This window comes from Euleptes europaea, chromosome 6, assembly GCF_029931775.1.
Source record: "Euleptes europaea isolate rEulEur1 chromosome 6, rEulEur1.hap1, whole genome shotgun sequence".
NCBI lineage: Eukaryota > Metazoa > Chordata > Lepidosauria > Squamata > Sphaerodactylidae > Euleptes > Euleptes europaea.
This window is the reverse complement of record NC_079317.1, coordinates 9,777,256-9,800,478: the sequence shown is the minus strand read 5'-3', so window position 1 is coordinate 9,800,478 and position 23,223 is coordinate 9,777,256. Positions and strand designations below refer to the sequence as shown.

Sequence of the window (23,223 nt, the reverse complement as noted above, 5' to 3'; positions counted from 1 at the left end):
AATAAGCATTTTGTACAACCACAATTGCACTTTACAAAACCAAAAAAAATTAATAATAATCATACAACAAAAAATTGTTTTCAGAGTCCAATTTACAACATTATGGTTTTTTTTCTCTCAATATCACTTTTACAGAAGATCTGTTTTGCAAAATAAGATCATCAGTTCCCCGGGCTAGGTAGGTGGTAGGATTGCTGCTTCCTGGTGTGTCGCCGCTTTTCCCCGACACATCTTTTCTCCCCCCTCGTTCAGTAAGGTGGAGGATGGACATAAAGAAGGATCACTGTGAGCAGGGTTTTTTTTCCATAGGGAGGATGGATGTAAACTCCACACAGCTTATCTGGCAGTCTTACCACATTTCATCTGTCGACGCAGAGTCCTTAAAGAAAAGAGAAGGAACCCTTTAAAGTCTGGAGCGCCCAAAATTGCAGCGGTTTCTGGATAATCCAGACTGGAAAGGGTAGAAACAGGGATAGTTTTAGGACTTCCAATTTTCTTTTCTGGAGAGCTTTTTCTCTTGGAATAATGTTCTTGAGCATTTAACAAAAGAACGGACACAGAAAGCTACTATTCAGAGTTCGGACCTCGCCTTTAAATGATTAACTTCAAAGCGGGCTATTTTCAGATGTCAGAGTTAACCTGGCTAATGATTTAACCTCGAAGTTACTCATACGTGTGCCGTTCCAGCTTTTTTGCAGCATAAGGCTTAAGCACGCTCCAAAGTGCTTAGTGTCAGCGGGACACACAGTAAAGTTCAGATACTAGCGCTACTTGACTAATGAGAAGTCAATTTTAAATAATATTTAAACAAACAAGAGAGATTCTCTCCCTCCAACGGCCACCCCCACGGGTAAATTTTACATGCTCAACAAGGCAGTGCTGGGCCAGTGCTATGGCAGTGCTATGCCAACTCTGCAGAGCTTAAGACTGGTCTGAATCAACTGGGCAGACATCACTCAAATGCTACAGATGCCCAAGGTCTACAGCAATTCACCACTATGCGACACATATGATATGATAACCCTCTTCAAGTACTTGAAGGGCTGTCATAGAGAGGAGGGTGCCGAGTTGTTTTCTGTTGCCCCAGAAGGTCGGACCAGAACCAACGGGATGAAATTAAATCAGAAGAGTTTCCATCTAGACGTTAGGAAGGATTTTCTAAGTTAGAGCAGTTCCTCAGTGGAACAGGCTACCTCGGGAGGTGGTGAGCTCTCCTTCCCTGGAGGTTTTGAAACAGAGGCTACATGGCCATCTGTCAGCAATGCTGATTCTGTGACCTTGGGCAGATGATGAGAGGCAGGGCATCTTGGCCATCTTCTGGGCACTGGGGTGTGTGTGGGGGAGGTAGTTGTGAATTTCCTGCATTGTGCAGGGGGTTGGACTAGATGACCCTGGTGGTCCCTTTCAACTCTATGTTTCTATTCTATGATTCTACAATGACTGATCATTAGTACTGCCTCCCTTATTCAGACTTCTGAACATACGATTTTTCTAATCGCCTGGTATTTTGAGAGCAGAGCAACCGGGAGGAAAGGCTAGAATATATTAATTATTCAAACAGTGCGTAAAAGCAGGAATAGGCATGTTTGCTCTCAACCCACACCGGATAAATTCACACAGTTTGTCCCACACAAGATGCCTTTCCTCGTGACTGCTAGCCCTCAGCACTACACTGATCTCATTCTAATCACAGGATGCGGTCAGAGCCATATTCCAGATTTATTTATTTAGATTTTTGACCTGCCCGCAATCCTTAGCTGAGGCTGGGCTCAGAGCAGCTAACAGCAATATTCAATACATAAAACCAATAGACAATATAAAATACAATATAAATTAAAAAATTAACATTTGGCATTAAGATTCCTCCAACCCACCAATAATAATAATAGTAATAATAATAATGATGAAGAAGGAGGAAGAAGAGCAAGAAGAGTTGGTTTTTATATGCCGACTTTCTCTACCACTTAAGGAAGAATCAAATCAGCTTACAATCACCTTCCCTTTCCCTCCCCACAACAGAAGAAGAGGAGGAAGAGGAAAAGAAGGAGGAGGAAGAGGAGGAGGAAGGAGGAAGAAGAAGAGTTGGTTTTTATATGCCGACTTTCTCTACCACTTAAGGAAGAATCAAATCAGCTTACAATCACCTTCCCTTTCCCTCCCCACAACAGACACCCTGTGAGGTAGGTGGGGCTGAGAGAGTGTGACTAGCCCAAGGTCACCCGGCTGGCTTCGTGTGTAGGAGTGGGGAAGCAAATCCAGTTCACCAGATTAGCCTCCGCCACTCATGTGGAGGAATAGGGAATCAAACCCGGTTCTCCGGATCAGAATCCACCGCTAAGTAGATGGCACACATTTATTGGGGAGTAGTAACCCAACGCGGACCTGGAAGCAGTCAGCCCCCCCCTTTAATTAGAATAATCAACTGATATCAGTGGGGGGGGGGGAGGCCAGCACTGACAGAAACCCATAGCTGCCCTCAACTACAGGCCTGGCGGAACAACTCTGTTTTGCAGGCCCTGCGGAATTCCTTGGGGTCCTGCAGGGACCTGATCTCACTAGGAAGAGTGTTCCACCAGGCCAGGGCCAAAAAAGCCCTGGCCCTAGCTGAGAACAGCCAAACATGTTTAGGGCCAGGGAACCACCAGGAGGTTGTCGTTTGCAGAATGTAACACCCTCTGGAGGATATACCAGGAGGATTCCGCTATAACAGATGGCAACTGCCACTAGACTTATCCGGAAAAGGGACATAGGTATGCTGCATTAAAAGCATGCTGTTTTGATGCAAGATTTAGGAGTTGTTGGAACCAATATGTTTGACCACACCTGTAAAAGACAAGCAGGAAAAAAAGAGCAAAATCTGAGTATCCAAGGGAGAAGATTTTCAGTCACCACCATCCTTAAGCGATAGAGCAGAGCTTTCCCATACTCTTCCCTCAAATAGAAAAGAAACTGTTTCCAAAAAGCAGAAATAGAGCCTGAAGAGAAGACTGAGAGGTGGTATGATAACCAGCTTCAAGTACTTGAAGGGCTGTCATATAGGATGGTGCTGAGTTGTTTTCTGTTGCCCCAGAAGGTCGGAAAGGAACCAACGGGTTGAAATTAAATCAAAGAGTTTCCGTCTAGACCAGTGGTTCCCAAAGTGGGCAGTACCACCCCCTGGGAGGCGGTGGGATTACCTAGAGGGGCACTAAGAGGCAAGGGGGCAGCGGGGGGGGGGGCTAGAGGTGGGCCCCTTCAACTGTGTTGTTCACTAATTTACAATAGATCAAGCTATGGCACCAGGCTGGCAAATTTGGTGGAAACTATCAGAATTTTCTTCCAGCCTTTGAAGAGCTGGTACCACTGGAACAAGTTCATCAGCTTTGTTGAATAAATTTCAACTAAAAAGTTTTAATTTGCTTTAGAATAGATGTGCAATTAAATTGTTACTGTTTTGAAATTTTATTGTCATTATCTTCTTTAGTGAGTCGTGCAAACCCCTATTTTGAATAATGTTTTGTATAGGGTAGGGGGCGCTGGGGTTGAGTTCGTGGAACTGAGGGGGCGGTGGCCTAAAAGTTTGGGAACCACTGGTCTAGACATTAGGAAGAATTTTCTTAGAGCGGTTCCTCAGTCGAACAGGCTTCCCCGGAAGCTGGTAAGCACTTCTTCCTTGGAGGTTTTTAAGAAGAGGCTAGATGGCCATCTGTCAGCAATGCTGATTCTATGACCTTAAGCAGATGATGAGAGGGAGGGCATCTTAGCCGTCTTCTGGGCATGGAGTAGAGGTCACTGGGTGTGTGTGGGGGGAGGTAGTGAATTTCCTGCATTGTGCAGGGGGTTGGACTAGATGACTCTGGTGGTACCTTCCAACTCTATGATTCTATGATTCTATGTGCATGAAAAGGAGGGAAAAAAACAGGAAGAAAGTAAAAGAAAAACAGAACAGTTAAATGAAGATATATTCAGTGGATTAGTCACTGGTGAGCTATTAAAAACAGCATCTTGCCTGGCTCACGTCTTGACAAACTGACAGCACAGTTAGTGAAACCAGGAAATTTTGGTCAGTGAACTGTGTCTGATGAATACATGAGGCAAGTATCAAGATTTTTTTAAAAAATGGAACTGGCATGAGCTAATGGTACAATTACCAAGTTCAGCCAAGCTGGACTTTTCCCCACCCCCTCTGCGACACGACCCAGCATCATGCATGCAACAGCCAAAGACACCTTCCGACACACGGTGATTTCCCCCCCCCCTGCAAGCCTTTATCCAAACGAAGGGACAGCTTTGTTTTCAGTCAGAGTTTTAGAGAAAGCCATGTGCACATTTTCAGGACAAGTCTACTGCAGCATGGCAAATGTTCTGAAAAACAACTGCCACCTTTGAATCAAGAGTTAAAATGAGTAGTTAAGGACCCGCTTGGGGCTAGAAGCGATACTCACAGTCTCATCGTTTCTGTAAGGGACCAGTCTGTTATAAACTGCTTCAATCAAACCCCGTCTAAAGCAAGCAAAGGAGAAAAAAGTTTTAAAAGGAGGTCAACGTTTCTCAAAAGGACAACCATGATCTATGATCCTTAAAACAGAGATACTATGGTAATAAAGTGCTCATATGTTATAATTTCATACCATTTATCCACGGGTTGGATCCTACAAACAGTGAACGCAAGGAGAAAAGGCTGTAGAAGAAGATCTCCTGCCCCTTTCCCCACCAACAGTCCTGGGAACTGCAGCTGGAGGAAATTCTTTTCCAGGGGGGTATCACCCCATTTCCCCCTCCTCACTGCAGCCCCTCATGCCAAGTGGCTTTATATTTAAAAAATATCCTCTGACACTTGACGATCCCTTTTCAAAGATCACAGGTGAACCTCTGTGGGGAGGGCAAGGCAGGAAGAGATCCATCTTCTGTGGGCGCAGGGATATCACATGTTAAGAATATTTTGCCGTACTATTACATTTTTGCCTGAAGGATGTGTTTTTCTAACTGTTGCCAGAAACCTTAGACCAAGCCAGTGAGAAATTATGAGGCTTAATGGAGCCAGTACACAGAGGATACCCCTTTTCCAGAACAATCATTCAGGTTCTAGAGAACGCTAGTAGAATCAGGAGACTAGTAGAATCAGGACAGTGCCGAGTTGTTTTCTGTTGCCCCAGAAGGTCGGACCAGAACCAACGGGTTGAAATTAAATCAAAAGAGTTTCTGTCTAGACATCAGGAAGAATTTTCTAACAGTTAGAGCGGTTCTTCAGTGGTAAGCTCTCCTTCCCTGGAGGTTTTAAGAAGGGGTTAGATGGCCTTCTGTCAGCAATGATGATTCTATAACCTTAAGCAGATGATGAGAGGGAGGGCATCTTGGCCATCTTCTGGGCATGGAGTAGGGGTTACTGGGTGTGTGTGGGGGGGAGGTAGTTGTGAATTTCCTGCATTGTGCAGGGGGTTGGACTAGATGACCCTGGTGGTCCCTTCCAACTCTATGATTCTATGACTCATGAATCAAAGAACCGGAGAGCTTAAATTTCTGCTTCTTGAATAGCAAACCCCCGACCTAGCCTGGCAATCCACTGTTGAAAATAAGGGGAAGTTAAAAAAAATAATTATCTGTGACCGTCTGCCCCAGGCGGGGGAATCAAATATCCCACTGGCCATTCCCACGTAGCCGGGCAACTCTTGAGATGGCCTTGGGAAAACCTAGCGTATATGTCAAGGAAATTCCTAATACCATGCCATGGTACTGGGAAATTCGGGACATTATGGCAGGCACCTTTAGACAGGAAAGTATCCCAGCTGATTGGGCTTTTTAAATATGAAGAAGTGAAGTGCAAAAATAGCAACTGCAGTGTTCTCAAATCACTTCCAACTGTTCTCTAATGCAAAGGTAGTCAAAATGTCCCTATATTTTAGTACAAACGTTTCTTGAAATAACCACACTGTTAAAATGGGAATATTTAGATCTGCGAAAGTGAATACGGAATGGCCCCAGTTATGCTCCGGTTAGACAAAGTAACTGTTTTACAGAGACTATTGTGACCTCATATTGTTACATATTTTGACACTAACATCATAGAAGAGGAAAAACTTGATCTGGTAGCTTTTTTTGGGTTAAATATTTTATGACCAGTTTTAAGTATGGAAGTCCATTAATCCATTCCCAGGATTTAATGCTAAATTGGCCTATTTATCATTCGGGAACCGCAAGTTTGAGTTTAAGCGAAAATAGGGACAGACAAAATTAGTATTAAACATAACGAATGCAAAACAAATTCTTAATTTCAAAGCATAAAAATCCAAATATCAAATGTGAATATATTCCATGGTTGTACACTTTTTCAGAGCTGAAAGAGGTTAATATTTAAGAACTTTGGTTAAAGGATGAGGCCAGCCCTTAAAAATAGCATGACCTTTCTTCAGCTACAGTATGACACAGGTTTACTTTTAGAATCCACCTCCCTGACGGCCACAGGCTTGCACATGCTTCCATTTCCTGTTTTAAAAATAATCCCAAATTGGAAACAGGTGGTTCAGTTTAACACTGGTAAGCCCCATTTTTGCTCCAAGCTATTTTTGCTGAGCTTCCCAACCCCTTTCCTCCCCCCCCTTAAAAAAACCCAGCAGTCTCATGCACATGTTTAAAATCAGAAGTACATTTACACTAGGGTACACTCACTTGCTCGCCAATTCACCCCCTGGTGGAAGGTTTTGGATGTTCTCCGTTTGCAACGTACGCATGACATGGACTAAGTCCGGCGCTCCTTCGCCCTGCTTCTTTATGATCTCTGGGAATCAGAAGTACTTTCTTTGTAAATTCAGTCGAAATGCCATTGAAAAGATTGCAATACTCAGCTTTATCAAAGGCAAACTACAGTATTAAAGGCTTCTCTCATAATGAACACATGAAGCTGCCTTATACTGAATCAGACACTTGGTCCATCAAAGTCAGTATTGTCTACTCAGACTGGCAGCGGCTCTCCAGGGTCTCAGGCAGAGAAGTCTTTCACGTTAACTACTTGCCTGGTCCCTTTGACTGGAGATGCCGGGGGTTGAACCTGGAACCTTCTGCATGCCAAGCAGAGGCTCTACAAACTGAGCCACAGCCCCTACCAACTTCCAGTGGAGTTAATACTCTAACAAAACATAGTGGGAGAAGAACAGTTTTGTGTGTCATCTTTGCATAAGACCAGTTCCTCTGGAGATCTTTCATGCAAGAAATCCTTTGGAAGCACACAACCTTAATTTCATTAAATCATTATATAATATCAGTTTTGACATTTATAGCACTAGGATCTGGTCTGCTTACGTTGCCTGAGAGAACAACATATTAATTATAAATAGACTGCACAGTTAGATGTAGCTGCCATTTTTAGCCAGTGAAAACGATACACTCCAATAGGCTGGTTTTTCAGAGTTTTACCACTTAAGTGTTAAAATATGATTGACACAGTAAAAGGCATACCAACATGAATAAAAATAGACCGGTGAAATAACAAAAGATGCACTACACAGTATTTATGGGGAAACAATGAAGACAGAAAAATCACAGAAAGATTTAAGCTCCATTGTAGGGACCATTGAACAGCACAGAATCCGATTTCTGCTGCAATACTATTATTCAATTTTAAACAATATTTGAACACTGAATGCATTTACACCCACAGCATTTTCAAGGCGTTTTTCTTTCAGATGAATAGCAAAATTCTGTTACACCCATAGGAAATCAGACACCCAGATTTCACAGAGTGAGCTATTTCTAATTTCCCTAAGTGTTTAATCTCATCAACAAAAATGCTACCAAAAATCTTAGGGAAAAATGTTTTAAAAATCTTATAGAACAGAAGTAACCAAAAACTGCAGGTACAAGGATCTGCCTTAGAACATCAGATTATTGGGTCAATGGAGCAACAATCCTGTCTTCACCGACAGGCAGAAGCTTTTTCCAGATTCACTACCAGAGATCCTTTAACTGAAGGCATTAAAGGGACCAAAATTTGAAAATGTTGGCTTGTAAACTTGTCCTACTCTGCAATCTCCTGACCACCCAAGATAACTATTATTATAGAGGCTTTCTTCACAGGAGAAGCATCGCTTTAAACCAAGAGAATATCTGGGCTTTCTGTACACAATTTTATGCCGCTTTCCCCCAAAGATGTAAAATTTAACCTTCTATTCAAAATAAAATGAAAAGGGGAGATTTGCCAAATGTAACTTGAACCTCCTTGAGAGCAAAGCAGGGTATAAATATTTTGGAGCATCTTCTGTCATCTTTTCCTTACAGTAAGTTTTAGCCCAATCAGTAGCCATACCCTTATGTCATACATCTGATAGCAAACACATTGGGGAAAAGTCTGAGCAGCTGCCAACAAATTTACAGGCAACATTTCATTTCACCCCAGGACTATTTTTTTCCAGTTAAGCAAGGACTGTTAATAGTGGTCAGGATCTGAAGAGCTCTTTAAGCCAGGGGGAGGGGGAGAGGCTTTCGCTAGTCCAGTGGAACTGCAGATATTTCCCCCTCCCCTGTCTCAAGTTTCAAAAAGCTGTCATTCAAGGGGGGGCATCCCACTAGGCTCACAGAATTAATTCCATAGTTCTTAGGATAATGGACAGTACAGGTTGAGTATTCCTTATCTGGACATCTGATATCCGGACTGATCCGAAAACCGGCATTACTCACAGGCCCTCAGCAGTGCCGTTCAATGCACACAAAATTGTTTAAAATTACATTTAGGCTATGTGTATAAAGTATGCATAAAACATAAATGAATTTCGTGTTTAGACTTGGGTGCCATCCCCAAGATATCTCATTATGTATATGCAAAAATGCCAAAATATTCCAAAATACGGAAAGATCCGATATACAACCACTTCTGGTCCCAGGCAGTCTGGATAAGGGATACTCAACCTATATTTAGAAGCAAGTGCTTGAAATCTGAGATTGAAGGAATTTTTAAAAGTGAAGCACCAAGGCCAGAGATTCATTTTTCAAAACCTACTATTTCATGACAAAAAGACTTCTAAATACTGAAAGCTGAATAAAGAGAAAAGGTCTCAATTTGTTTCACCAAGTTTTTTTATTGTGAATCGTGAACATCTAGTATTGTCTACATCACTCTAACGCTGTTATTTTTTTTTGTACAAAAATAAAGGGATTTAAATGTACCTGAACTACACAGTTCCAAAACCTACAGCTGCAGTACATTTAAAAATACATTCTCCACTAAATTAATACATTTGCACTCAACAGAGTTATATGAACAGCCCACATGAATAGTGATGGCACAAATGGAACCTTCATGCCACAATATCTTTTTTGCATCAATGCATATCATGGCTCCTTCTCATTAACTTAGTATACTCAAACTGCGGTACAAGAAGATTAAAAGACAGACAGACGGACAGTGTACCGTGTTTTAACAGGAGGCCATGGCACTAAAAGTTTAAGAAACAATGTTCTATTTTACAGTAGTGGGAGACGTTTTTGCATCCAAACAACAAAGATCTACTTAATCCTCTTTTGAGAGAGAATACATCTAAAGCTGAACATTGTATCTTATTGAAGATACGAAGGATAGGTCTGTACCACACGAACATTTACCAAACTCAATGAATTCCTCAAAATACAGACATTTAAATAGTATTCAACATAGTTTGCTACAAAACGTATTTCAAAACACACACTTTTTGACCTTAAACGTTTTGACTTTTTGAATCCTTAAACTGAAGTACTTGTGCAAGCCACTCTGAAATAGAATTTGCACACTGGTAGAACAGAATCAAGACTAAAAAACTTCATAGTGAAAGTTTTGGAAAGTTTTTGTTTTTATAAAGTTGGGATAGACGCCGGTATCTGTGGTGTTAACAGGTCATTTTGGAACAAAGTTCTCAACATCTGCGATTTTGTACTGGGATGGGGTAGGAACGCTTTAAAGATTATTTGTCACATTTATTTACATCTGAACTTGTTTGATGTGAATACAAGAGACTGAAGCAGAGGACAAAGGCAAAAGAATTTGTTATTGCCATAGATGTTCTTCTAAACCAGCCAACAGCATAGCTCCTTCATTGCAGCAAGATAAATTGTAATGCTAGCAGCCGCCCTTTTGATGAAATCACCTGGTAAGAAGTATAAGCCCTAAAAAACTGGTCAGTCAGAAAAACACTGTACTGTGTCTGCTTTATTTGCCTCGCCTGGATTTTTACAGTTCATATATTCTGAAATACTTCATACATTATCATAATTATTTCATCTTTTAGTAGCGTAATGTTAAATTGCTTGCAAGTTTTCCTCCTGCTTGGCCATTTTTGGGTGATGTAAAAGACAACGAATCCTCTATTAACCATAAGATATCTGTTCTCAAACAGTACTGAAGGCCACACAATCAGGTGTTGGAACTTGTAGCAACAGTGCCCCTCCCCCAAGAACTCCTAAATTGTACTAACCCCTCCCAGGTTTAAAAAAAAGGAGTAGAGCAATTACGCACAAAAGTCATTTAAAGAAAAACATGGAGGAAAACGCAGCATGAACACATGAGCAGCTCCCTTTAAAATGCTCTAGCATCAAATCCCTAAAACTGACATTTGTATTAAGTAATTTTAAAAAACAACAACAGTTCAGGAGATCTCTGGGAGAACGGAACAAGAAACGTTTCAAGAAGATGGTGCACTTTCACATCACTCACTGGATCACAGATCACTGGACCAGAGGGTAGCCATGTTGGCTTGCAGTAGACCAGTCAGATTCGAGTCGGGTAGCACCTTAGAGACCAGCGAGATTTTCAGAGTATAAGCTTTCGAGAGCCAAAGCTCCCTCTGTCGGGCGAAGGTGTCTGACAAAGGGAGCTTTGGCTCTTGAAATCTTACATCTTAAGGTCCTGATATACTGGAAGAATATTCACAACGAATTTCAAAAAAATTTCAATTAAAACTTCCACCAGACCCCAAGGATATGCTGTTGGGGCATTATTCCATAGGAACTGCCAGTGCAAGCTAGAGAACTGTTCAAATACGCCGCAACTGCTGCCAGAATTGTATTAGCAAAGTAACTGAAGTTGACATCAATTCCAGATATAGAAGAGTGGAAGGAAAAACTGCCTGAATGCACAATCATGGCCAAAATGACTAATTTAGTAAATAAAAATCAACACTACGAGCTGTTCTTTGAAAATGGAAACTTTATTATGCAAAGGTTTAATGGTAGAAGAGTATAGAGGACAGAAGGTTAGAATTGTTTTTATAAATCATATTTTCATGTTGAGAAAAATGATTTGTGTAGGTTATACAGTAAGAAAAGGGTATATCTATTTTTTGCAATTTATACTAACATGTAAAGGTTTAACATAGCGTAGTAAAATAATGGATGTTAGAAGGCTAGAATCAATAATATTTTCACATCTCTATAAATCATATTTCTGTGTTGGGCAAATACCCTGATTTGTGGAGGCCATGCAGCTAGGTAACGTTCCCCTTTCCCGTATTTTCCCTACCCTTTCCCTTTATAATAATAATTTTTAAAAAAGAAAGAACTCTTATACCCTGAAAACCTTGTGGGTCTCTAAGGTGCTAATGGACTCGAATCTAAACAGATCACAGATGCGATGCTTATATATAGTCTCAACAATTCCACGCACACAAATGAAGAACCACAGAAGCAGGACTTGTTAACAACACACTTTTCATGTTTTTTTTAAATCTTTCGGCCATGTCGGGCTGTGATCCAAAAAGGCTCAGGCGTGCCACACCCTTTCACCTACACCGGCAACAAATATGGAAAGGCTACCTATTCCCCCTGCCTGGCTACTGGCACCGTATCTAATACTGCTGCAGGGGAGGACGCTCTGACCTTCAGGAGCAACTTCTCAAGCTGAAGAACCGTGGTGGTGGTGGTGGTGGAGACCCTCTGGCACCTGCCTCCTGAGTGCAATTTTTTTAAAAAAAAATTCAGTGCAAGGGAAAATTGGCAACTGTGGACCGACAAGCGAAATATAAACCGTCTTTTTAAAGCTGGCCAAATATTTCATCTGTTAAATCGGGACAAAGAGGTCACAGGACTGCTTGCAGGCATGATATACAGACAATAGCCATTCTCTTAACCAGGGACAAGGAAGAAGGATCACATTACATCAGACCCCTATGCATATCACATGCTATGCCTCCATGAAATGTGACTTTTAAATAGTTATATTAGCAACCGTTTAAGTGCACTCCCTCTAGTATAAAGCGCTACGGTTTTGCTCGTTTCTAAAATATATTTCCCATTCCACAGGCTGTAACAAATACGGACCAAGGAGCAAATTTTAAGGGAGAAAAAACTGACAGGCACTCTTATATTTAATGGAGAAGTATTTTTGTTTAGCTCTATACCAGTGGTTCCCAAACTTTTCAGGCCAAACTCAACCCCAGTGCCCCCTACCCTATCCTATAAAAAGCATTATTCAAAATAGGGGTTTGCATGTCTTACTAAAGAAGATAAAGAACAATAAAATTTTGAAACAGTAACAATTAATTGCACATCCATTCAAAATCAAATTAAAACTTTCTAGTTGAAATTTCTTCAATAAAACTGATTAACTTGATCCAGTGGTACCAGCTCTTCAAAGTCTGGAAAAAAAATTCTGATAGTTTCCACCAAATTTGCCAGCGTGGTTCCATAGCTTGATCTATTGTAAATTAGTGAACGACACAGTTGAAGGGGCCCCCCTCTGGCACCCCCCTGCCTCTTAGTGCCCCCCTAGGTAATCCCACAGCCCTCCAGTGGGTGGTACTGCCCACTTTGGGAACCACTGCTCTGTACAATCAAAAATAAAGTGCATGGGGCATGTAACTCAAGCACTGCTCCGGCAGAGACAGAAGCTGCTCATTCATGCCCGGGCACAGTGTTGATGCCATCCAAGCACATGCCCGAGCGCGCTTGGATCCGCAGCACCATTTTACCGGGGCAACCGCTCTAATCGGTTTAATGGCTCCAAAGCACAGCACTTGCGGTTAGTGGGTTTCTCCGCTTGGGAAATGACTATGCACTTCCTGGTAACGTCAATCTAACCTTTAAGGTTCCAAGGCACTATATGTATTCCAGAATGTGGCACACCTTCCAAACCTACGTTTTCACCAGATTCCATTTCGAACCAAACGGTAAAAATGGCATAAAAACACTTTTTCACCTACCATTAAATAGATATATATCAGTGTTAGAATTTCCTATGGCCTGTAGTGATTTCAGGATGACTACTACATAGCTATAAGAGATTTTGATACATCGTCCCCTTAAGCATAATTGTATTATGATGGCTAACACGTGTCTCTGCAAACTAAAATAAGAAATCATTTCTGTCCTGAATTTATTGCTGGTAACGGTCCATCGCGAACATTACTTTCATGAACGTTACTTTCGAACTTTCATCTCTTGCAAGCAGAATTACCAGGAACAAGCAGTGGATATACCTATTATTTGGACAGGACATATTACACACATCCAAAAAGACAGTAAAAGTGCCTTTTCAAGTGATGTATGCTAAATGTCCTATGGCACTTACGGATTTAATAAAAAGCCTGCAGACATTTAGTGCTTGGCAGTTGGGCTTTTGCTTAGAAATGAAATTACTTATTTTTTTTTAAAAGAGCCACCTTCTACTCTGCTTTCCAGGAACTTGTCCAGTTCTGCCTCTCTCTTCACTGCCTCTGGTAATACCTTTGGTGCATTTGGAAAACAGATCAGTATCACACTCATGTTGTCTCGGCTACCCTGGAGGGGAGGGAAAAAGAAGAAGAAAAGAGTTCAGATGAAGTCCTATTTTCCATCATATGATGCGTAAGCACATTAACTTTTTTATTACTTCCAACCCGCACAAGAACGCCATGCAAGTATAAAACATTCTTACTCTGCCTCTGTGTATGAGGGAAATCTAACTGCTAACAGCACACTTCTAGGAGTTCTCACTGATCACTATACTCTTCATGACTTGCTAGGAGAGCCAGCCTGGTGTAGTGATTAAGAACGGTGGTTTGGAGCGATGGACTCTGATCTGGAGAACCGGGTTTGATTCCCCACTCCTCCACATGAGCAGCAGAGGCTAATCTGGTGAACTGGATTTGTTTCCCCACTCCTACACACGAAGCCAGCTGGGTGACCTTGGGCAAGTTACAGCTATGTTAGAGCTCTCTCAGCCCCACCTACTTCACAGGGTGTCTGTTGTGGGGAGGGGAAGGTGATTGTCTGGTTTGAGTCTTCCTTAAGTGGTAGAGAAAGTCGGCATATAAAAACCAACTCTTCTTCTAGAATGGCTCCAGCCTTGGTAAAAAAACAGATTCAAACTGCGTGGCTCGTAAACAAGACAGCTCATTGGCTTCAGAAAACATTTACAGGTGTCAAATGTGTTGAATCTTTCTGATGAAAATATAAATTGCATAAAAGGCAGTGGGAATGGTTTAAACCATGAAACAGAACCGGACGTGTTCCATTTAGTACCCAACTAACAAGAATATTTAGAACCCAAAATTGTTCTGGTTTTAAAAAGTAGCCTCAGGAGGCTACAAGTTTGGGCAGAGGAATAACAGATGGGAAGCAACTGTTCAGCTGTTTTTCCCTTTCAGCCACTTTCCCACTAAGACGCTCCCACCCACCCCCCAAAAAAACTATGGGTACCTGAATCTTTTTTCCAAAGCAGGGAGAAGGTAGTGGGGGGAGACAATTTTGAGTTGAAAAAATAGCCACATCTCCCACAATTCATCATCCTATTAAAACTTTCAACCAGCTGAGGATCTCTAAACAACTACATTTTAACAGCAGCACAGGGTAGAAATATTAAAAATCACAATTCAATGTAAACTCCAGATTGCTCTTGTAAGATAGGATTAGCTGTTCACAACTAATCATTTACGAGGAGGAAAAAACCCTGCATACATAATCTTAAACACAAATACAGTCATACACCAGCATATGCGGTTCAATTTATAAGCATGTGTGTTTGATCTCAGTCCTATATAGCCCAATCCACAATCTGTTTTTCCAAAGCCGCTGGCAGAACTTTGAATACCATGTGAGAGACAATATTCTATAGATGTGCTGCAATATGACATACAGGTTGAGTATCCCTTATCAGGAATGCTTCGGACCAGAAGTGGTCCATATTTTGGATCTTTCTGTGTATTTGAATATTTTGGAATTTTCGCATATACAGAACGAGATATCTTGGGGGTGGGACCCAAATTCATTTATGCTTTATATACACTTTATAAGCATAGCCTGAATGTAATTTTAAACAATATTTTTAATAATTTTGTGTACATGGAACCATCAGAAAGCAAAGGTGTAACTATCCCACCAGAATACCTGTATCAGCTGTTAAACAAGAGCAATAATAAAAAAAACCAACAACCGCAGGCTTTCAGCACAATGCAGTGTACACTGTATTTTATTTTTTTAGGTGAGAGGAAGCCTTGAAAGCAGGCAGCATGGATCTGTCTGAATGCTGGCTCAAAGGGTCCAGTTTTCGGATCAGTCTGGATATGGGATGTCCAGAGAAGGGATACTCTACCTGTAGCTTACACACTCTTAACTTGTAAGTCATGCGTAGTCTTAGAATCATAGAGTTGGAAGGGACCACCAGGGTCATCTAGTCCAACCACCTGCACAATGCAGTGAATTCACAACTACCTCCCCCCCACACCTGTGACCCCTACATGCCCAGAAAATGGCCAAGATGCCCTCCCTCTCATCATCTGCTTAAGGTCATAGAATCAGCATTGCTGACAGATGACCATCTAACCTCTTCTTTAAAACCTCCAGGGAAGGACAGCTTACCACCTCCAGTGGGAACAGGCTTCCTCGGGAGGTGGTAAGCTCTCCTTCCTTCCTTCGAAACAGATTCCCTTGTAAAATTCCTAATGAAATAAAAGCGTGATGACTTCCCCCCTCGAATCATCTGGCTACCTTGTACAAGCAGGTGTCGACTATCTCATTGCAAACTCTCTCAAGGTCGTCCGTGACTTCCAGCCTCGATCTCACAAATTCGCACAGCTCTTCGTTCCCCATCACATCCCAGATACCGTCACAAGCCAGAATGATGAACTGATCGTCATCTTCTGATCTCTCGATTTCATAAACTTCGGGCTCGGGGGAAACAAGCTGCTCCGTCGGGCCTTTCCCATGGACACATTTGTAATCAAAGTCCCCGAGTGCTCTCGACACAGCAAGAGATCCGTTCACGCGCTGGATCATTACCGAACCGCCCGCATTCTGTATGCGCTCCTTCTCCAGTGGATTACTTGGCTTGTGATCTTCCGTAAAGAAATAAACCTTCCTGTTCCTACAAAGCAAACCCCTAGAGTCTCCACAGTTGATAAAATAGGTGTGGTGGGGAGAGATCAGGACCCCCACCGCCGTTGACCCACTTCTGTCCACGCCGTGTTTCTTCTCACAGATTAGCCTCATTTGATCATCGATTTGCAGAAAACCTGCTCTGATTCCAGCCTTTACGTTCTGCACGGAGGGTGGGCCACCGCCCATTAGGAAATCATCATTGTGGGTGATGTGATACAATAAATGCTCGCAGCAATATTTGGCAACTTGGGATCCGGCATGCCCATCGTACACAGCAAAAAAAGACCACCGGTCAAGTCCGTTTGGTAAGCCGATCACAGCTGTGTGCGCATCCTCCATCTCCACTCGCCAGCCTTGCATGCTGCTTAGCCCGTAACGTAGTCCGTTGCCCTGCCCTTGGGCATTGTGCTTTTCCATCTTTGGCTTATCTAAAAATGCCCCCATGATGTCTCGTCCGTTCAGATCTAGGGAAACAAAAATGTCTGTTAAGCCATTTCTAGGGAAGAGTTAGGGAAGGAGTTAGAAAAGATTCTGAAGTGTAAGGATGTGTCACTGGCCACCAAGATTAAGTTAATTCATGCCATCATATTCCCTATCACTATGTATGGGTGTGAAAAATGGACAATGAAGAAAGCTGATAGGAAGAAAGTAGATTCCTTTGAAATGAGGTGTTGGAGGAGAGTATTACAGATACCGTGGACTGCCAAAAAAAAAAAAAACATCAGTGAGCTCTAGATCAAATCAAGCCTGAATTGACCCTAGAAGCTAAAATGACTAAACTGAGGCTATCGTATTTTGGTCACATTATGAGAAGACAAGAGTCACTAGAAAAGACAGTCATGCTAGGAAAAGTTGAAGGCAGCAGGAAAAGAGGAAGACCCAACAAGAGATGGATTGACTCTATAAAGGAAGCCACAGCCTCAATTTGCAAGATCTAAGCAAGGCTGTCAAAGACAGGACATTTTGGAGCACTTTGATTCATAGGGTCACCATGAGTCGGAAGTGACTTGACCGCATTTAACACACACGCACAGGGAACAGTTAATAGCTTTGTTGCATGTTGCTCGAAAAAAAGAAGTGACACTTAAAAACCGAAGTGTAGCCCTTAACAGAGCCAGCGTGGTATAGTGGTTAAGAGCGGCAGGCTCTAATCTGGAGAACTGGGTTGGTTTCCCCACTTCTACACATCAAGCCACCTTGGGCCAGTCACAGCTCTCTTAAAGCTCTCTCAGCCCTACCTACCTCACAGGGTGTCTGTTGTGGGGAGGGGAAGGGAAGGTGATTGTAAGCCGGTTTGATTCTTCCTTAAGTGGCAGAGAAAGTCGGCATATAAAAACCAACTCTTCTTCTACCTTATCTTGGAGCTGAGTAACTTTGTTTTTGTGGATTGCACTCATAAGCATACTTGCTATATTTTATAAATATTTAAGTTGTTACTATGCAAGAGGATTTACACTACATTAATGTGACTTACCAAAACATTTGCGGTAAATGTAAATAAATCAAACTTCAGCGCAAACGGTTCAGAAATAAAGATCCTCAGATTATTCGTTGCATTGAACAGTAATATTTCAAATGCTCACTACTATATCTCAACAAATAAAAGTCAGATTTAATTAGATCAAACATGTCACGTGCTTACACAGTTGTCCTCACACAGTCTAAGGTTTTCTGACCATCCCCAACTGGAAAGCACCAGTCACATAGGATTAGACTATTCAACCTTGAACACAGGAAGCTGCCTTCTACTGTCTCAGACCTCTGGTCCCTCAAAGTAAGTATTGTCTACTAAGACCGGCAGCAGCTCTCCAGGATCTCAGGCTGATGTCTTCCACCTACCTGCCTAGTCCCTTTAACTGGAGATGCCAGGGATTGAATCTGGGACCTTCTGCATACCAAGCAGATGCACTACCACTGAGCTACGGCCCTTCGAGATGTATAATGGATACCGTATATACTCGGGTATAAGCCAACCCGAGTGTAAGCCGACCCCCCAAATTTGAGGCCAGAAAAGGGAATTTCTTATTGACCCGCGTATAAGCCGAGGGTCAATAAGAAATTCCCTTTACCGGCAATGCTGCGCTCTAAAATGGCGGCCGCCATTTTAGAGCTCAGGGCCCCTGCCCCAGGTCGCCCTCCCGCCGGCCTCCCAGGCCCTCCCGCCCCACCCCACCCCACCCCCAGTGCCATCCAAGGGGGGGAGGGGGAAGAGCCCCTGAACCCCCTACTTACCGGGAGACCCGGCGAATCAGCGGCGTGGCCTTCCTGGGCCGGCAGGAGGCCTTTCCAGGCCCCTGCCGGCCGGAGAAAGGCGCTTGGGCGCATGGGTGGCGGCGGCGCAGCCGGCAGGGGCCTCCTGCCAGCCCAGGAAGGACCTTGCCGGCAGAAGAAAGGCGCCCGGGCGGCGGCGGAGCAGCCGGCAGGGACCTCCTGCCGGCCCCTCCAGGCCCCTGCCGGCAGGAGAAAGGCTCCCGGGTGAGGCGGCGATGGCAGCGGTAAGTTCCTCCCTCCTCCCTCCTCCCCCCTCCCCTCTCCTACCGTCTTGACCCGTGTATAAGCCGAGTTCGGCTTTTTCAGCCCTTTTTTTGGGCTGAAAAACTCGGCATGTACACGAGTATATACGGTATACAGATATAGATATTACATTAAGTTTAGGAGGAAAACCCTCATAAGAGACATGAGCGTCAATATTCTATCAAAAAGGTTTATTGGTTTTAACCAGAAAATCCATAAGCAATCTTTGAAAACAACTGAGTATATAAACCGATAAAGGTTACCCGCCCTGAGCCTGGCCTCGGCCAGGGAGGACGGGCTAGAAATTTTAAAAATAAACTATATAAATGATTTTTCCATGAAAACCACCTCTCTGTTCAAACACAAAACAGTCCAGTGTGTTCCAGTGATCTATGCTAGGTTTGTGCATGCAGTTAAGGACGATCTGTGCAGAAACCTCAAAGCCACCGTGAAAATGATTTGTGTCCCTAGAGATTTAACTGCCTAGCCCAGCTGTGGACTCTGATCGGGAGAACCGGGTTTGTTTCCCCAATCCCCACTCCTCTACATGAGCAGCAGAAGCTAATCTGGTGAACTGGATTTGTTTCCACATGAAGCCAGCTGGGTGACCTTGGGCTAGTCATACTCTCTCAGCCACACCAACCTCACAAGCCGTCTGTTGTGGGGAGGGGGAGGGAAGGTGATTGTCAGTTTCAGTCTCCCATAAGTGGTAGAGAAAGTGGGCATATAAAAACCAACCCTTCTTCTTCTTGCAACCCCCACCTCCCTGACCCAAATGTAGCCCACCAAAGGCTTATCAGGTGTTTCTGTTGCAAAAACAAAATGGCTGTAAAGCACCCAGCGGGCCACAATATCTGGAGGGGGCCCGTGTCCCACTGGGTGGCCCCAAGTTGGGCAAACCTGGTTTGGCACACTGTTCTCATGTAAGTGAAACCCATACGATCCTCAAGTGCAACAGCCTGGACAAATTTCATGCCCTCATGGAAAAAATGACTGATATGATAAATACTAATAGTGATAAGGCCCTGACCTGGATGGCCCAGGCTAGCCTGATCTCATCAGATCTCAGAAGCTAAGCAGGGTCAGCCCTGGTTAGTATTTGGATGGGAGACCACCAAGGAATACCAGGGATGCTGTGCAGAGGAAGGCACTGGCAAACCACCTCTGTTAGTCTCTTGCCATGAAAACCCCAAAAAGGGGTCGCCATAAGTCGGCTGCGACTTGATGGTACTTTACACACGCACACAATAGCGATAAGGCCTTTGAGCAGCATGATGAGATATGGGAATCTTTTTAACAACTACGTTGAGGCTCAAGGTTAATATGATTTGATCTTTATAGGATGTATTATAATGCAATTTTCGTTTCATTTATAGAAAATCATTAGTTTCGGCAATGCATTAACTAGCTATATAATTCTGTATATGCCATTTATATAACCAGCCCAGGTAACCAACTTACGGTAATGTTGTCAGCCTGTTTTGTGTTAGAACTGTTTCCCCTCCTATTTTTTAGACAAAATTTATGTCTGATATCTATATTTCCCCCCCCTGCTTTCCGTCTGTATCTCTATTATTTTATACAATAATAAAAAAAAAATTCATGCTATGCCAAGAAAAATCCCTTTAGACAAAAAGATAACTTGGAGGCTGTACAGATGGTTATCAGAACGACACCTGAATGGTCCTATGGAAAAAAGAGTAAATCGGCTTACAAAAGTCGTTCAAGAGAGTTTTAAAAAGTGTTAAATTTTTGGTGGGCATAGGGCAGTGGTGGCGAACCTATGGCACGTGTGCCAGAGGTGGCACTCAGAGCCCTCTCTGTGGGCACGCGAGCCGTCGCCCCAGCAGAGTTTGCCTGAGTTCATTCCAGCGGTGCCTTCCCGGCTCCTCCGGGAAGTGCCGGGCTCCTTCCCAGTGCCTTCTCCGCAGTCGCCAGCTGCGCGCTCTAGAAGTGAAGACAACAATGAGCCTTCTGCCAAGGACTGGAAGAGGCGGAGCTGGGACGGGGCTGGACCGGGAGTGGGATGCCTGGGCCGCCGTCTGCGGCGGGCTGGTTGGTGACTGCAGCGCAGGGGGTTGGTGGTGAGGGCCGAACGGGGGCCCGTCTGGCATTTGTGCTGGAGCCAAGCCCTTCGCTTAGCTCGGGTTTCCACTCTGCTCGTTCATGCAACTGAAGGTGCCTCTGAGCGCGCGCAGAGGGCTGTCCCCACCATCAGCCCCCCCGCATAACAGTCTTTTTTAATTCGTATGAAGGTAACAGTTGGAAAATGAATCAAACTGAAGGGGTGGGGGCTATGCTCCAGCTGCTTTCCTTCCCCCGCTCGGCCGCCCATGCAGGGCTGCCAACCTCCAGGTAGTAGCAGGAGATCTGCTATTTCAGTTCACCTGGAGAAAATGGCCGCTTTGGCAATTGGACTCTATGGCATTGAAGTCCCTCCCCAAACCCCACCCTCCTCAGGCTCTGCCCCCAAAACCTCCCGCAGGTGGCAAAGAGGGACCTGGCAACCCCTAGCCCCATGTGGACTAGGTGTATTGGCACTTTATGATAAATAAGTGGGTCTTGGGTTGCAGTTTGGGCACTCGGTCTCTAAAAGATTCGCCATCACTGGCATAGGGGGTTACCGCAATTTGTATTCCCAGCGATGTATTAAGAGTTTGAAAATGTTGTTAAAAACATCGCTTTAAAAGTTTTTTGGATACCACGGCTTATAAATGGTTGGAAGACGTCTTCACAGCTAAAAGGGCCAAACAAAGTGCGAACAGTATTTTTTATAACGTTTTCAAACTCTTAATACATCGCTGGGAATACAAGTGCGGTAACCCCCATAGTTTCTACCTCTGGAAGGAGTCATAATTGCAATCACAATTTCCCTAACATGCCAGTGAAACCTGGGGTGAGGAGGGGAATATAAGTGAATAAGCAACTTTTAAATCCAACTAAGGACTGGAATATATTTGAAACAATCAACTTTATAGCAGGCTGAGAAAATATTGCAACTTCCTAGGGGCCAGTAACATTTTTAATAATGAACTATGCTATTTTATTTATTTAAAACATTTAGAATCATAGAGTTGGAAGGGACCACCAGGGTCATCTAGTCCAACCCCCTAACAATGCAGGAAATTCACAACTACCTCCCCCACACACCCCAGTGACCCCTACTCCATGCCCAGAAGTTGGCCAAGATGCCCTCTCTCTCATGAGCTGCCTAAGGTGATAGAATCAGCATTGCTGACAGATGGCCATCTAGCCTCTGCTTCAAAACCTCCCGAGGAAGCCTATTCCACTGAGGAACCACTCTAACTGTTAGAAAATTCTTTCTAATGTCTAGATGGAAACTCTCTCCCTTCTTTTCTCCTAGGTCACCAGGCACTATAAACCAAGAATCCGCCATGTCAGGGGTGGGGAACCTCCAGCCCGCGGGCCGGATACGGCCCGCAAGGCCATTTTGTCCGGCCCCCAGCAAGCCTGCCAAGGCCTGGAGCTCCATGGCCACCTGCCGAGACCGGGAGCTAGCTATTGCTAGCCAGGCCCTTCTCCCGGCGCTTTGGGCTTTGCCGGAGAGCATGCTAAAAAAAAAAAAAAGCTGATTGGGTGACTGTGGGGGCGTTTCCCCCAAGTCTCCCTGCTTCCTGTTCCTGGAAAGTTGTTGGGGGCACCCGAATGGAGCATTGTTTACTCACCGTGAATGCTCCTTCTCTCCTGAGGCGAAGGCGTCTTGGATTTGTGGGTTATTTCCCTCCATCATCCGGGTAGGCAGGACTAAGATCTTTCAGACTTCCTGTCTTCCCTTGGCGGGAAATAGCCTGCAAACTCTCAGTTCAAACTGTCAAAGCTAATAATACTGGAATAAACGCTCCTTTAACAAAGAACATGTAACCACAAACCATACAGTAACCTAACAGGTTAAGTCGTAATGGAAAAAATTGCCAAAAAATTCCGAATATTAACAACCAATAGAACCGGGTGGGCCAAGACGCCTTCGCCTCAGGAGAGAAGGAGCATTCACGGTGAGTAAACAATGCTCCATTCTCCTACTGAGGCTACGGCGTCTTGGATTTGTGGGACCTTCAAGAGCTCCCATATGGGTGGGCAGAGCACTCTATTCGACTACATTCTGCAGAACCCTGCGACCAAAAGCAGCCTGAGCAGAAGACCAGGTATTTATCCTGTAGTGCTTCGTAAAGGTAGAAACCGAAGCCCAGGTTGCGGCTCTGTAAATTTCTTCTACGGGCGCTTGACGGTCAAATGCCGCCGATGTGGCTGCACTGTGCAAGGAGTGCGCTGTGATGCCGACTGGAACAGGGATACCCGTGGACTCATACGCCTGACTAATGCATCTTCTAAGAGAGCGACTAATAGACGCTGCCGACATTCTCATGCCCTTACTGGGATTACTAACCCCTATGAACATAA

General features: G+C 43.8%; 1 protein-coding gene across 1 annotated transcript; it reads right to left on the bottom strand.

The window, feature by feature from the left end:
• Positions 1-295: 295 nt before the first annotated feature.
• On the bottom strand, positions 296-16,754 carry PPM1A (protein phosphatase, Mg2+/Mn2+ dependent 1A). The gene is made up of 5 exons (XM_056850941.1): positions 15,901-16,754; positions 13,596-13,713; positions 6,646-6,754; positions 4,425-4,482; positions 296-379 (listed from the first exon to the last, which is right to left on the bottom strand). Exons 1-5 carry the CDS (start codon positions 16,732-16,734, stop codon positions 350-352), a joined length of 1,149 nt encoding a protein of 382 aa, XP_056706919.1. The 5' UTR covers positions 16,735-16,754; the 3' UTR covers positions 296-349.
• Positions 16,755-23,223: the final 6,469 nt, after the last annotated feature.

Bases quoted from the DNA above. Each gene is read 5' to 3' on its own strand.
- PPM1A (XM_056850941.1), bottom strand. From the start codon at position 16,734: ATGGGGGCATTTTTAGATAAGCCAAAGATGGAAAAGCACAATGCCCAA. The intron at 13,714-15,900 runs GTAGCCAGATGA...CCTCCCCTCCAG, and splicing joins TCGACACCTGCTTGTACAAG to GGTAGCCGAGACAACATGAG. The intron at 4,483-6,645 runs GTGAGTGTACCC...TGCTTGCTTTAG, and splicing joins GGGGGTGAATTGGCGAGCAA to ACGGGGTTTGATTGAAGCAG.